This window comes from Globicephala melas, chromosome 3 (assembly GCF_963455315.2).
Source record: "Globicephala melas chromosome 3, mGloMel1.2, whole genome shotgun sequence".
Lineage (NCBI taxonomy): Eukaryota > Metazoa > Chordata > Mammalia > Artiodactyla > Delphinidae > Globicephala > Globicephala melas.
Window position 1 is genome coordinate 59,672,730 of NC_083316.1, and position 14,645 is coordinate 59,687,374.

Here is a 14,645-nt window from a genome sequence, read left to right on the forward strand (position 1 = left end):
CAGTAGTTGTGGCTCACGGGCTCTAGAGTGCAGGCTCAGTAGTTGTGGCACACGGGCTTAGTTGCTCCAGAGCATGTGGGATCTTCCTTGGCCAGAGATCGAACCCGTGTCCCCTGCATTGGCAGGTGGATTCTTAACCAGTACACCACCAGGGAAGTCCCTCCTGCTTCTCTCTTGATTACTCATAGTAAACATATGCCTTCTTATCAATACAGCAGTCTCATTTTGTGTGCTGACCCAGCCCATTCAGAGATGTTAGATCTGTGTTCTTTCATCTAAGCCTCTGTACAACCTCCTCTGTGATAGTCTATTTACTTCCATGAAAAGGAAGTCACTGAAAAGTTCATCTTTGAGGCTGTTTTTACTTCTGGGTCCAATTGAAAACATAATGGGGACTTCCCTGGTGGTCCAGTGGTTAAGCCTCCACACTTCCACTGCAGGGGGCACGGGTTTGATCCCTGGTCGCGGACCTAAGATCCTGCATGCTGCACGGCGCCGCCAAAAAAAAGCAAAAAAGCAAACATAATGAATTGGTTCTGAATTGCTGTCCAACTTGCCTGGCAGTTCAGTGTCTTCCTTCCTTTTTTGTTGATTCTGAGTAAGGATTAAAAGGATATTTTTCATGCGACTTATTTGTCATTGTGATTCCCGGCATAGACTACACCATTCACTAGTCTTTCTATAAACACGTAACAATAAAATCGTAATAAAGCCATCAGAGTCAGCTCTTATTATCTGTATGGAACACATGACTTTACAATGGTTATTCAACTTCCTCCTTAATTGTGTTCTCATATAATACCCCATTTCCCAGTGGAAGGGGAAGACTGAGGTACAAGACTGGTTGACAGTCACATGGTGAAATAAGTCAGAATGAAGTTCCTCTTCGTTACATGCTCAGCTGAAGAACTAAAGCAGAACAGAATTACTTGGTAGAATTCCTCCTCAGGACAAGAAGTCATCATTCTATCATTTCTCCCCTGAACGTCATATTTCGAGCCATTTTAGGTACAATTAGCCTTTATGTCTACAACCTCCTTCTTTCACTGCAGAAACCTAACCGCCTCCCCCTCTTCGCCTCAGTAGCCAGCACACATCAGTATCACAAGGTACAGGGACAAACAGAGTCCGCCCCTGAATTGTCATCGGGGCTGGAGTGACGCCAGGTGTGGCTGTGAAACTTGCAGGCCTAGGACAGTCAGGCTTCCCAGATTTTCAAGGAGGTTTGTGGAGACCGTAATGCTTGGCCTTCTCCTTCATCCTGCTGTGCTAAACCCATTCAACTTAAGGGTCTCGTGTTCCCAACAGAGGAGAAATTTTGTCTGTAAAGCTGATACACCCTTTGCCGTATACAGTATTTCACTTGTGGATTTGTCTTAAATTATTGAGGAACATAAATAGGTTTCATGATATTCCCTTGATGCCTTCTATGGAGTATTGCAGACCTTTTGAGGGATATATTGTGTGTTCCTGCACACGTGTGCACACACGCATGCAGTGGGGTGAGGGTGTGGTCCCAGTTTATTCTAGTGATGTGTTCTACGCAGATTTTTTACTTTCTTTATATTTCTATAATTAAAGTTGTAGAAACCTAAAGTTAATAGCACTTAGGGAATAACTCCAGCTCAAATTCCAAATATCAACATTCTGTTTCATTCGTGTCAATTCAATTATTTTGAATCTGACTAACCTTCCACCTATAATAGAGTGTGCATTTCAATTATTATTCCCTTTGTGCCTCCTATTACCATGGATAATTCAGATTTGACCCTTTATGACAGCTAATAAAATAGACTTAATATCCAATTGTGAGAAAAAATCTTTATAAACCACCCTGATCTGATTGCTTCATTTATGTAAATATTCCATCAGAAATGAACTTGGGCAAATTTCAACAGCAGCTAACTGATCATTATATAAGGAACAACAAAAAAGTGCTCCATGTTAACTGAATTTAGACATGTGTTACCCATCAAGCAATGTAAAAGATAAGTATTTTATGCCTTATAATCTGGCCTTTTAATATAAAATATCATATTTTCCATATTATATCCCCATTGCAAGCGTTTCTCAACCTCAGCACTATTAATATCTGGGGCTGGATAATTCTTTGTTGTGAGGGACTGCCTTGTATACTGAAGGATCTTTAGCAGCACGTGTGGCCTCTACCCACTATATGCCAGTGGCAACTTCTGAGTTGTAACAACTAAAAATATCTCCAGACATTGTCAGATGTCTGCTAGGAGAGGGGAGCAAATCAGCACTATTTAACAACCACTGATATGTGGGAATTTGAAAACTGCCATTTTAATATTTTTATCTCTTCAAATATTCTCAGAAATTGTATCTTAGTACAATAAAGGAAATAAGGAAATGTGATAGCCCCTCACACAAAATATTGAGGTAGAATAGTAGAGGGAAACTCTGATTATATAAGATTTGGTGGTGAAGGGTGGCAACTAAGACACAGAACTAAGACATAGAATTCAAGAACTCTTTGGGGGCTCTGCTGCTATCAGAACTGCCATTCCAGCACCCCCAACTTCTCAGGTCATATTGGCCCAGGACATAAGATGTTTCCACTCACTGGAGATGTTTAGGTCGTCAGAGCAGGTTACGTCTCCCCTACATCCCCAGAGAGTCTTTGGGAAATTCAGTTCTCCTGAGTAAGCACTTAGTGCATGCTCAGTGGGCCAGGTAAGGGATTCAAAGCTGAACACGATACAGTCCTCAGCTTCTAAGAGCCTCCCGTCTAGTGTAAACAGCGTGTAAGCACTCTGATGGGGTATGAAATACTAGTAATAGTTAATATTCCAGCATGCTGTAATGTTTTTTCTCTGCTTGAAGGACGTCACAGTAAGATGAGGAGTAATGTTTTCCCCAAAATAGATGGTCAGCCCACAGTGAGAAATGTGAATGCTTGGATTGATTTTTAGGTCCCTGAGTCTGAAGGACTTTGCAAGGGAATTAAGCAGACTCCCTCCCTCATTCTTCAGACTCACTTAGCCCTTGATTTTAGAGTTCCTTGTGGCCTGCTTTACAGACATTGAGACATCCATGCAAAAACATCCAAAAAACAACACAAACAAAAAAACGCCTTAAAAAAGAGACCTTGAATCGAAACCGGCAGGATTGTTTAAAAGCCCTAAAGTTGGCGTTCTTTTATGCAACAGTGATTTGTTTAAAACTAACAGGGAAGACTCCCACTTGCCTTTTTAGCCGCCCTCTTGTACATTCATCTTGGTTCAGAGCGGCTTGGCATATCCTGACACACAGTTGTGCCTTTATGAAGTGTAAGTTATAGCTCTTACATACAGAATGTCCAGAATCCTGATGAAACATTAATTAGGATGTGAAAAATCAGTAAAAACTGGGACTCTTTCTATGCACTGAGAAGTGAAGGCACAGATTAGGAACCTGGGACTTTATGATGCAGAGAAACAGATTCTTCACATCCAATGACAAAAGGAGTAGCATTAAATGATTTATGACACATTTTATTTCCCATTAAAATTGTGTGCTGTGATGGAACCATTTCAAATCTGTTCAAAACTTCATTGAATTTTTAAATTCAGCTAGCTGTCCGAGCATGGTGTGAGGTCCTCAAGAAGCCAGGCAGAGAACTGTGTGTGTCTATGTGATGTTGTTTATAGCCAGCTGTGACTGTTCATCACAGCATCTGTTTCTTGTTTGGAGGTCTGGTTGATGGACTTGGTCCTGGCCGGCTACCCCTGGTGTGATGGCACTAAGTTGCCATGTGCTGCATCTGAAGTCATGCGGAATCATACAGGGATTTTAGGTAGAACTGTCACATTCATAGCCCAGAGGAACAGATACAGATGCTTTAAGGTGATGATTTTTAAACTCTCTGAGGACTTCCCTGGTGGCACAGTGGTTAAGGATCCACCTGCCAATGCAGGGGACACGGGTTCAATCCCTGGTCCGGGAAGATCCCACATGCCGTGGAGCAAATGAGCCCGCGCGCCACAACTACTGAGCCTGTGCTCTAGAGCCCGCGAGCCACAACTACTGAGCCTGAGCGCCACATCTACTGAAGCCAGCGTGCCTAGAGCCCGTGCTCCACAACAAGAGAAGCCACCGCAATGAGAAGCCCACTCACTGCAACGAAGAGTAGCCCCTGCTCGCCGCAACCAGAGAAAGCCCTCTCACAGCAACAAAGACTCAATGCAGCCAAAAATAAATAAATTTATTTTTAAAAATAAATTAATTTATTTTTAAAAATAAATTAATTTATTTTTAAAAATAAATGTAAAAAAAACTGCTTTATTTAGAAAAAAATAAACTCTTTGAACAGCCGCTGTCGCTAAGAAACACATTGTGACTCATTATACATTTATATATATAAGTATATATAGTTATATATTAAATATATATGTATACTCACATATATATACAAATATACATTATATGCTATAAATATATTTATTACGGACACAAAATTTAATGAAATGTTGCTTATCCTTATTACTTGAGTGTCACTCAAATATTTCATCTCTATTTCAATTTTTAAAATGCTGTTTACATTTACTAAATTAATTCCATAGCCTACAGATTGAAAAACACTGTTCTAGGTGGTCTGCCCATATCCAGCAGTTGGTAACTACCACATTACTATAAGCAGGGGCAGACTTATGAAATGATGCCATACTTTGACCTACTAGTTGATGCAGAGTGACATTATGAACGCTGCGGTTCATTTGGTACATCTAGTTTGCTGCAGAGATGGCCTTTCTCTTAATCGCATTTGCTAAGGTCACTGCCAGTACTTCTTTATCATATCAAAGGCTCTAAGGAAATCAGTTATTGCTAAATGAATAAATACATGTGTTACACCTTGACATCAAATTTACATGAAACGTCAATAGCAGTTTTCCTTATAGAATTCTGAACATAAAAGAATCAATACATATTTTAAAAACTGTATCACTAGATGTCTTTACAACTTGCTTATATTGTTGCACATTTTATAAAAAAAATGTTTAAGAATTCACATATTGTTTGGAATGATAGTAATTTTTTCCCATACTACCTTACTTTCTTAGGCAATAGCTCTTAAAATTTGGGGGTTAAGGTCAGTTTGAAATTCTGATGAGATCTATATGGCCCATCTCCCCAGAATGAACAAAACGTTTATTCCATAGACCCTCATTTGAGAACCCTTAACCTGGATAGAGGTCACTGTTCATATCCTCTATCCAGAGATCAGTCAGCATCTCTTATAATCACCCAGACTGGAAGGAAGCATTGTACTCTTGGTATCTAAACCAGGAGCTCGTACTCGTTCAGCAATAGCTGCTGGATTGGGACCAGAGCCAGTCTAGGAAACAACCCTGTTGGTCCTGTGTTTGCTGACACATCAGCCAGATTAGGCTCCAGGACCAATGCTGTGGGGTAGTAAGTATAGGTTGCAGACAGGCCTCTTGAGGTGTTTGAAGCTGTTTCCAAAGTCTCCAGGTAATGGACAGGACATAATCATAGTATCTTTTTCTAATGTGTTAATTAAAATATTCCCTAGATTATACCAAATATTGTGGGCTTTTTTTTGATAAATATCATGTCGAATATTCAACAAGGAACAGAAAGTCCATGGAGAACTTAAGCTAAGTTCTGTAAAGCACAGGAGTGGGGCACCACTGCCACCTTTTGGTAACATAGCTTAATTGCAGGTTCAAGATTAAAGTTACTAAATGGTAGAAAATATACCTTCCTTGATATGCTGGGATAGAGAGAGAGCATGTGTTGTTAGAGCCTGCTTGGGCTCTGCCCTTTGTACTTCACATTGGCTGTACAGGCCCTGATTTCACGTATCCTCTGTACCTCTTGGCAGGATTGGAGGAGCCATTCCCACCGTGTTCTCCTACTTTGCTGAAGTGCTGGCCCGAGAGAAGCGGGGTGAGCACCTGAGCTGGCTCTGCATGTTCTGGATGATTGGTGGCATCTACGCCTCTGCCATGGCCTGGGCCATCATCCCACACTACGGTAAGAGGCTGGCCTTGTGCCAGTCGGGCAGTCGTCTTGTTTTATTCCAGCTTCCATTCCCATCCCTTTCCTCTCTCGTAAATGCTGATTTGAGAACAACACTGTCATCATCATCTTTCTCCCTCTTGTAACGTATAGGATTCCCACCCCCCTTATAGAGATCCGTGTAAGGTAAGACTGTGCCAGTGATCATTTAGGGATCCTTTTTCATTTTGCTATTTTTAATGCCACTGCTTTCAGTTGTTTCCTTTGTGCCATCGACTCTGGGGTCCCCACGTAAGTGGAGGTGAAAGGATGCATAGATCATGATCAGCATATAAGGCAACATGACTTACAATTGTTCTGGGGACTTTCATGCACAGGAGGCACCCACAAGTGCCTTTATTCGTCTCCTCTGGGCTTAGTCCAAGGCTCAGCCCATGTCAGCCTCACCTCTTCTGGCAGCTCAGAACTAGGATGGGAGCAGGAAGAATCCCATCTTGTCAAGGACCATCAATTTGCAGAACTTAAGAGGTGACTCTACCACCCTTGCTCCACAGGTCCCCTCCTCAGTTTCTCCTAAGCACTTAACCATTCCTGCCAGCTCAGAATACTTGAAGGTTTCATGTTTCTGAGCAGTACTTGCCCTCTCAGAAGGCACAAGCTCCCAGTTGCTTCACCCACAAACAATGAACTGCTGGGAGAGGTTAACAGAATCTAGGAATTGAATTCAATATGTAAGGAAAGGGGAGGGGACGTGTTCTGGTTATATTTGTGCACGTATGAGTGTGTGTATGTGTATGAAAACAGGCTGAAGTTGGCAAACTATGAGTACTATGTACGTTAAAACCACTATGACTTCAAAAACTCATTCTTTGTTCTATCTAAAATCTAATCAATCTAAAAAATTAGGTTTCAAAAATTCACTCCTTGCTCATTTTCTGCCTTTTTTTTTTTTTAAGAACAGAGCAGCTTTTCATTATAAAGCATAGTTCTGTTAGGGAAAAACCTTAAGTGAATTTAACTCATTGCTATAATCAAAGACAAGACAGACTTCGGTGTTCAGATGCATTGTGATTTGTTTTTCATACTGAGCTATAAAATTCATGTTGTCACACTCTTTCTTTTAATAAACCTAAGAAGTTATTTGCAAACCACAATTGTATTTGACAACAACAAAAAATACACAAGACATAAGAAATTGGTTACGGGGCCTGAAGAGAACTTTCCTTTGCCAAACATTTGAGTGTGATGGGTTTCTCATTTTTAGACTCTTTGGTCACCTCATATAGGCAGTTAACCATATCCACCGTGAGGCTGGTCCTCTGCCACCATCTGAGGAATTAAAGGAGATTCTCCTCCTTCATCTGGGACCTGAGGACCTCAGTCACGCTAAGAACCTTCCCCTGTATGGCGGTGTCTAACGCCCGCCCCACTCAGCTCGCTGTTCCAAATGGAAGAGTCACTTAGCTACCACGTAAGGAATTGCTCCTTAGGAACCATGTATCAGGAGACAAAAGGGAGATGCAGGGCCTGGGCAGAGTCCAGCTGTACCCAGCATTGCCCCCAGAGCCACCGCTAGTCCATACGCAGCCTTTGTGTAAATGGAAATAAGGTGCCAGGTGCAGATCGTCACAATTACAGCCCCACTGGCCGTCTCTGCCAGGTACTTGCACAGAGCACAGCCTGGCAGCTGGATTCTGTCTGAGGCCAGAATGTTCTGTGTCTCAGCCTCTGGTGACAGCACAGCTTCTTGGCTCCTGGCTTTATTGCTGCCCCCTTCCTGGTCCTCCCTTCCCATCACATCTCAGAATTTCTCCTGCTGGCCTCCCTAAACTCATAACTCAGGCTGGCCTTTGCAGTCTGCCTGTTTCCACCAGGCCTGGACATGATGGGTTTGTTTTTGATTTTGTTTCCTCACTCAGTATTCAGCTCCCCAGACTCCTGCCTTTCGCACATCCCCGCCCTTGAACTGTGATGAGCATTGTGGAGGGCTCCAGGTTTGTCTCTGGCCTTGCCAGCTGTCAGTGGCCGACCCACAAAAGATTAGCATGATCCCCAGCTTTATTTTTCTCAAGCACACATAAGATATTCTTATTTGAGCAAAAAGGGCCACCTAAACCATATATAGCCAGAAAGAGGGAGGCTGTGAATCATAAACAATGCTTGAAAAGTTACAGAGACAGTCACAATACAACAGAATTAAATGTATCTGAGACTGACATTAATTTCTGTATTGAAGGAACCAATAATGACCTGGTTAAGAAATCAGTAACAGAAAATTAAAACCGTATGCCCATGCTTTACTGAAGGCTTTCCATGGCCGGAATGTGGCAAAAAAAAAAAAAAAAAAAAACCACAAAAGAACGAAAAGAAAACCCAGCAAATTACTGCTGTCAATCCTGTCTGTGTATTAGAATCAGCAGGGGAGGTTTTTTAAATACCCTTGCTGAGTTCATTTTATACTCTTGCAACTTGAAGAGTTTTAATTTTTTCAAAATAAAAGAGCTTAATTTTAAAAGTCCTGTGCTGAGGCTTCTGGGGGATGGTGATGTTCTGTATCTGGATGGGGATGGGGTGGGTTTCAAGAGTATTTATTCATAAAAATTCATTAAGCTGGGTGCTCAAGGTTTGTGCATGTCACTGTACGGAGGTTACACTTTTTCCTAAGCACTTTTTAATAGAAGTTTACCACTTCCCGCACCCCCCTGAAAATACCCATGCTTGGGTCCTACCGCAGATCAAATGAGTCAGGTTCTCTGGGCTGGGGACTTAGCATCTATCCTTTTAAAGCCCCCAGCTGGTTCTCACGTGCAGCCCAGACTGAGATTTCGTCAGCTCTGTACCTCTCCCAGTGGATGATGCCCAAAGCCCCTGGGACTTTGTCATGTATATACAGGGCAGCTCTGAATGGGAGCAAACAGCGAGCTTGACCTGCGTGGTTGACTTATTCAGTTGGTGTTTGAGTTTTAATATTGTTGGTTTCATCCAGGCTAAAGGGCTTTTCCATTCATCCAGTTCAGAATCACACTTTAAAAGTAACTGTAACATCTAGATATCTCTTCTTTCCAATGACACATCTTTTTACTCTACTTAAAAAAAGACAGAGGGTTAAAAGTCCATGTACCTTCCCTGTTACCTCTGAAAAAATAAGAAGCTTTCTATTTTCCCTCTGAAATTCTGCAGGGTATAAATGATGCCACGGCCCACAGAAATAACAAGAGAGCATGCAGGTCCTCGCCTCTCTATCTTTCATTCAGGAGACCTCTGAGCACCACCCCTGTACAGTGTATTGAATTTTCACCCAGCAGGGAAGGAATTCAGGGCACAGTAAAGCAACTCAGAGTCAGGTACTGGCCCTTCTCACACTGGTAATAAGATTTGCTCTGGAGGGAAGGAATCAGTAATTGGCATCCACATGGCAAGGATGTCAAGGGATAGATGATGCGTATAGTCATGGGGAAAGCAGGTGCTCTTGTGTTTCTGGGCGTCACCTTTCCGCATTTGTGGCTGAGCAGTCAGTGCGTCAAGCCTGAGCATATGCCGTGAGACAAGAATTGTGGCACCAGACAAGCTTCTGAGGCAAAGCAGACCTTGAGCTGGTCACTAAGGATGTTGAAAGGAAACCTGGAGGGATTCTTAGGAAGTTAGACACAACTTTCAGAAAGGGTGTTTGGACCCTTTCTGCAGGGGCTGGTTAGTTAAGACTTGGGCCAGAAGCTACTGATGGATCTCGGATTCACCTGGCCTGCCGCCAGCCAAGTTTCTGTACAAGCATCAGATGATGATGCGCTTTACCTTCCCATCACTGCTCTTGGGGCTGCAAACTTCCTTGGAGTCAGATGGATGCCAGCACCTGAAGGTCCGCACTCTGACAAGACGTTAGGGGACAGGATACAGATGTCATCCCACCAGGCACCTTTCCTGTAAAGTAAGGGAGGGGGAGAGAAGAACCCACCCAGAAGTAAACACCTTGGCCTCAGAGCTCAGGGGCCTGTAGCCGCTGAGAGCAGGTGTTAGAAAGTGTGGTTCCTCTTGACCCACACCCATTCTCAAGCCAACAACTTGACCCACAGTGGGGACTGGCTTCTGGTTCACAAAAGAACAAGCATTGTGTCAGGGAACAGATGGCACAGGTACAAAGGTTGCCTTGCAGCCTTTCTCCCCTCCCCCACATCCCCTATGTATCAGGACACCTCAGCATTGAATGGAAGCCCCAGTGCCCTAAGGGGAAAGTGGGACAGGGAGCTGAATCCCAGGCCCTTTCACTCCTTTGCTGAGAGCTTTCATTGAGTCCCGGGCTTCGGAGTTGCTGCCAGGTTGCTGTGCTGTCCGCTCCATTAAACCCTCTGTCATCATTTCCTTTCTTTCTTTTTTTTTTTTTTTTTTTTAACATCTTTATTGAGTATAATTGCTTTACCGTGGTGTGTTAGTTTCTGCTTACATTCACTTTTATATCAGATGAGGTACTGTTCCCTGCCGAGGTGTGTGACAGTGCACAGCAAGGACCTTCAGTTAGCTAAGTGGGAAGGCTCTCAGCACGAAATGCCTCAGCTCTTAAAGCCCACAGCACCCGGGCTAGAGCAGCCCCACTGCCTCCATCGCCTACCCCTTGCTGCAGACCTCCAGGGCCAAGCTGGGGACGCCCATAGAGCCTGAGCCCAGCCCAGCCCTCCCCCTCCAGCTATGTGATGTCTGGGCTTAAAAACACACAGAGTCCCAAGGTTGTCTGAAGTATCAAGATGTCTTCTACTTCCTTTAGTTACAAGAGGTGTGAAGCTAATACATTTCTTCTCCCTAATGGTGAAACTGGAATGAAGGGAGGAGGGGATGGTCGAGTAGCTGTCTGGTTGAGGAAGGAAACAGGGAAGGCTGTGTACATTTTGTTCACAAGAAGGAAGGCAGTGTGGCCGAGGGCAAGAGGAAACAGTGATAGCTGATTTGGCGTCTCAGCCCTGCTGCTTCTGGGCGTGTGAGCTTTGTCAAGCTTTTCCGTACCCCCAGCCCCATTTCCTAAGTCAGCATTTTGAGATTGAGTGTAATGATCATGTTAGAGCACCTAGTTCATAACTAATGTTCAAAAATGGTAGCTGTTATTGCTAACAGGTTCATATCCTACATGGGATACCCAGACTCTGTCAGCACAGCCCAGTGTGAGCTCAGAGCTATGGGGAAAGAGGGAGAATGAGCTAAATGCCTAAAATGTGTAAAGTTTACCTAGAGGGTGAGAAGATCAGAGGAAGCAGACCGGAGAAAAAATAAGAAAAAATGTAAGATAATGAGAGAGAATCAAGGAAAAAACAATACTGTAACATCTTGACTACCTGCAACCTAATGAATCAGAATCTTCCATTCACTTATTTGTTGGATGAATTAATACTCAAAAGGGCACATCCTATATAAAGACTCATTTTAAAGGCCATGGTGCCACTCCCTGGGTAAAAAGAACAAGAGCCTGATGGCCCTCACCTGCTGACACACGTGACCAGCTGACCTGTGGGTTATTACATGGACATCCCCAGAGCCAAGCTCTGTCTCAGCTGCAAGGTGTCCTACCTACACTCTGGACACAGGTAGTCCGCATGGGCTTAGATATGACAGGCCCTGGTTCCAAGCCATCTCTGTCATTCTCTAGCTTTGTCACCTTTAGGGCAGTTACTTAGGCTCTCTGACTCTCAGTTTCCTCATCTACAAAATGGGCATAATACCCATTACAGGGTTGCTGTACTAAAGGACTATATACAAAAAAGTGGTTACTTAGCACAGTGCCAGACACAAGTAGTTCGTTAAGTGTGGTTTTTTCTTTCCACAGGTGGGGCTGAAGTTGAGGTGAGGGAGGAAGAAAGAACTGGAATATTAAAAAGGTTTTACTCCCCTTTTCCTAACTATGTTTTCTTAACTGTTCACTTATCATTTGAAGGTTGTGGAGATGGATAAAATGGGGAAAGGCACAGGAACTTGTAAGGCATGCCACAGTATTCTGCACCCACTCCAGGATGGCAGGGGAGGGATAAAATGAGAGCTGGGATCCCACGCACCAGCCCAGCCAGGACAGGCAGGCAGCAGGTGACCCCAAGCCCTGCTGCCCAGCTTTGCCATGCTTCACTGAATGTCACAGCCCTGAAGATTTTATGCTCACGTGTCTGAGTAAGACACTGAAAAGGGAATCAATTCGGTATATCAGCATACACCAATATGATTTCTTAATTTGTCCATTTTAGAATCAATCCCATCTTTCATTTTAACAAAATGACCCTTGGACTCAGATTTCCTACACTCTATGACTGCCATGCAGTCATAAAATACATCAGCAACCCCCCCAAAAAAAAACCCCAATAATGATAGTCTTTTAGGGCTTAAGGTGAGATCAAAAAGGATTTATCACAGTTTAAGTGTATGGCCATTTCTTCTGTGAGTATGTCTCCTTGTTCATAGTACCCAGAACAGAAGTAAGTATTTCAGAAGTCTCGCGTTCTTAAACATAGCCACCAGCCAGCTCTCCCACCGGAGCCCTCCTGTCTCTCTCCTCACCCTATACATCACCTGGGGAAAACATGTTTATCAGCTAGGGTGCAAATAGCCCCTCTACCCACAACAAAACCATCCCCTGCTACAGACCCAAAAGACGTGCCTACTTCCTTGAGGGATGGAGAGTTCTGCACAGTTTGGGGAAGTGCTTTTCAACTCTCACTCTGACCTTTGTGGTTTGTATAGTGAACTTAGAGGAGCTGCCTCTTCCGCTGTGCATCAATCCAATCACCATGGAGCTCAGGTCATAACTCTTCCATTCAAGCTCCCCAGAAAGGGAGGGGATGTCAGTCATTTGTTGAGACCCTTCTATGTCCCAGGCATTGTACCAGGCACATTATTTTTGTCAACTTTAATAATAAAATAGCCAGTTATCTTGCCAGCAAAATTCAGTTATCGCCAGAGGAATTGCAATTTGGGAAACACAAGCTATGGCAAACCATAGGCAAATCCAGAGATCAAAGGAGGGGAGCTTGCTTTTATAGAGAAAAGAGGGGAGTTGGGAGAGGCTGTTCCAAAGGAAAGTTCATTGGAAGAAAGCAAGAGTTCAGGGTGGTGACCGCTTCCCATTGGCTGGGCTGTGGTGTTTCTCATTGGCTGGGCTGTTGCTGGGCAAGGAAAATCTTCCTTCTGGGTAGTAGACTTCTTCCTGTTTGGGGGTACAAGGTACTCTTCTTTCTTCAGGGCATGCAAATAGAGTTGAACACATGCAGATGATGGGGAGTGATGATGTGTGAGAGCTCCCTCTACTGGCCTTCCTGACTCTAATTTTAGTTGAGGTTTTTCTTACTGATTTTCACATCTTATACACATAATCTTAAAATGGAGAAATGGGCTTTAAAAATATGGCAGTCTTCTTGCTTGTGTATTCGTGATAAGAGCTAGACTCCTATGCTGCTAACACTGCTAGGTGACACTGCAGAGCTGGGATCTATAATCTATCCCTCAGGTAGTCAGGTGGAGCCTACAGACTTCCTTTCAGAATAATGTTTTTAAATGCAGAAAATGAAATAAATGAAACCAGTTGTTTCAAAATACAGTTATCAAAATGTATTAGCATATTAAGTAACAATACCTATTGACAGGTCTAATAGCTACCATAATCTTGAAGTAGATAGGAGCATAGAAGCTAAAAATCAACAAATGCTTTCTTCTGAATCCTAGGGAATCACTGGACTCTAGGTTCTTCCCAGAATCCCACCTTCCATTTCTTCACCATCTGTATGAGTTAAGATTAGGATTGACTAGATATAAAGGAAAAAAAAATAACAGGCATAAATAAGTTAGAAACTTGTTTTATATCACATAAAAGAAGCCTGGGTGGAGGCAGTCCGGGGCTGGGATGGTAGCTCCATGGTCATCATCAGAGGTCCCAATTCGTTTTATCTCGGAGTTCCACCATTCTTAGCATGTTCCAACCAGGAGGTCCACATCTTAGGCAGCACAGAGCAGGAAGGACATATAAGGGTATGTCTGTGCTCCCATGAAGAATCTTCCTGGAAGCCCCACCCAGATCCACTTAAATCTCATTGGCCAGAACACCAACACATGACCATAGCTAGCTGCAAGGGCATCTTGGAAATGTATAGCTGACTCCTAAGGAGTAAGGAGAACACAAATCAGGATAAAGTGGATACTGGGGGACAACTGGCCATCTCTTGTAGGAAAATCTTGTAGGACTGTTCATGTATTTCATAATCAGAAGTTTAAGTATGGTCTTTTTATATTAGTTTTTGTATGGATGTATGGAAAGCAACTTCAGCTAACTCAACCAGAAAGGGATTTATTGGAAAGCCACTGAATAGCTCACAGAATGGTCAGGAAGGCTGGAGAACCAAGCTTGGAAAAAACAGCAGGAACTGAGTCCTTCCTTTGGTGTCTGGAAGGGCTGTCAGCAAACTCAAAATTTCAGCACCTGAACCCAAAGAAAACACTTACTGTCTAAGAAAAATTAGCTCAAAGTTAACAGCTTCAGTTTCTAGTGTAGAAAGCTTCCAAGGAGCTTTGATATTGGTTTGATTGCTCTTCAGAAGTCATGGGGGAGAGTTTTCTTTGCAAGATGAAGTCCTTAATAAATCATAATCACTAACACACGACATTAGAGACAAGCTATCCCAAGCGCTCACTCAGATAAGGTG

At 43.2% G+C, this 14,645-nt stretch overlaps 1 protein-coding gene across 1 annotated transcript in view; it reads left to right on the forward strand.

The window, feature by feature from the left end:
• The window catches only part of SV2C (synaptic vesicle glycoprotein 2C), a 240,420-nt gene that overhangs the window by 135,807 nt on the left and 89,968 nt on the right, over window positions 1-14,645 (forward strand). The window contains exon 4 of the mRNA XM_030846089.2: window positions 5,849-6,000. Within this exon, the coding sequence (XP_030701949.1) occupies window positions 5,849-6,000 (152 nt within the window). The remainder of the gene's footprint in view (window positions 1-5,848; window positions 6,001-14,645) is intronic.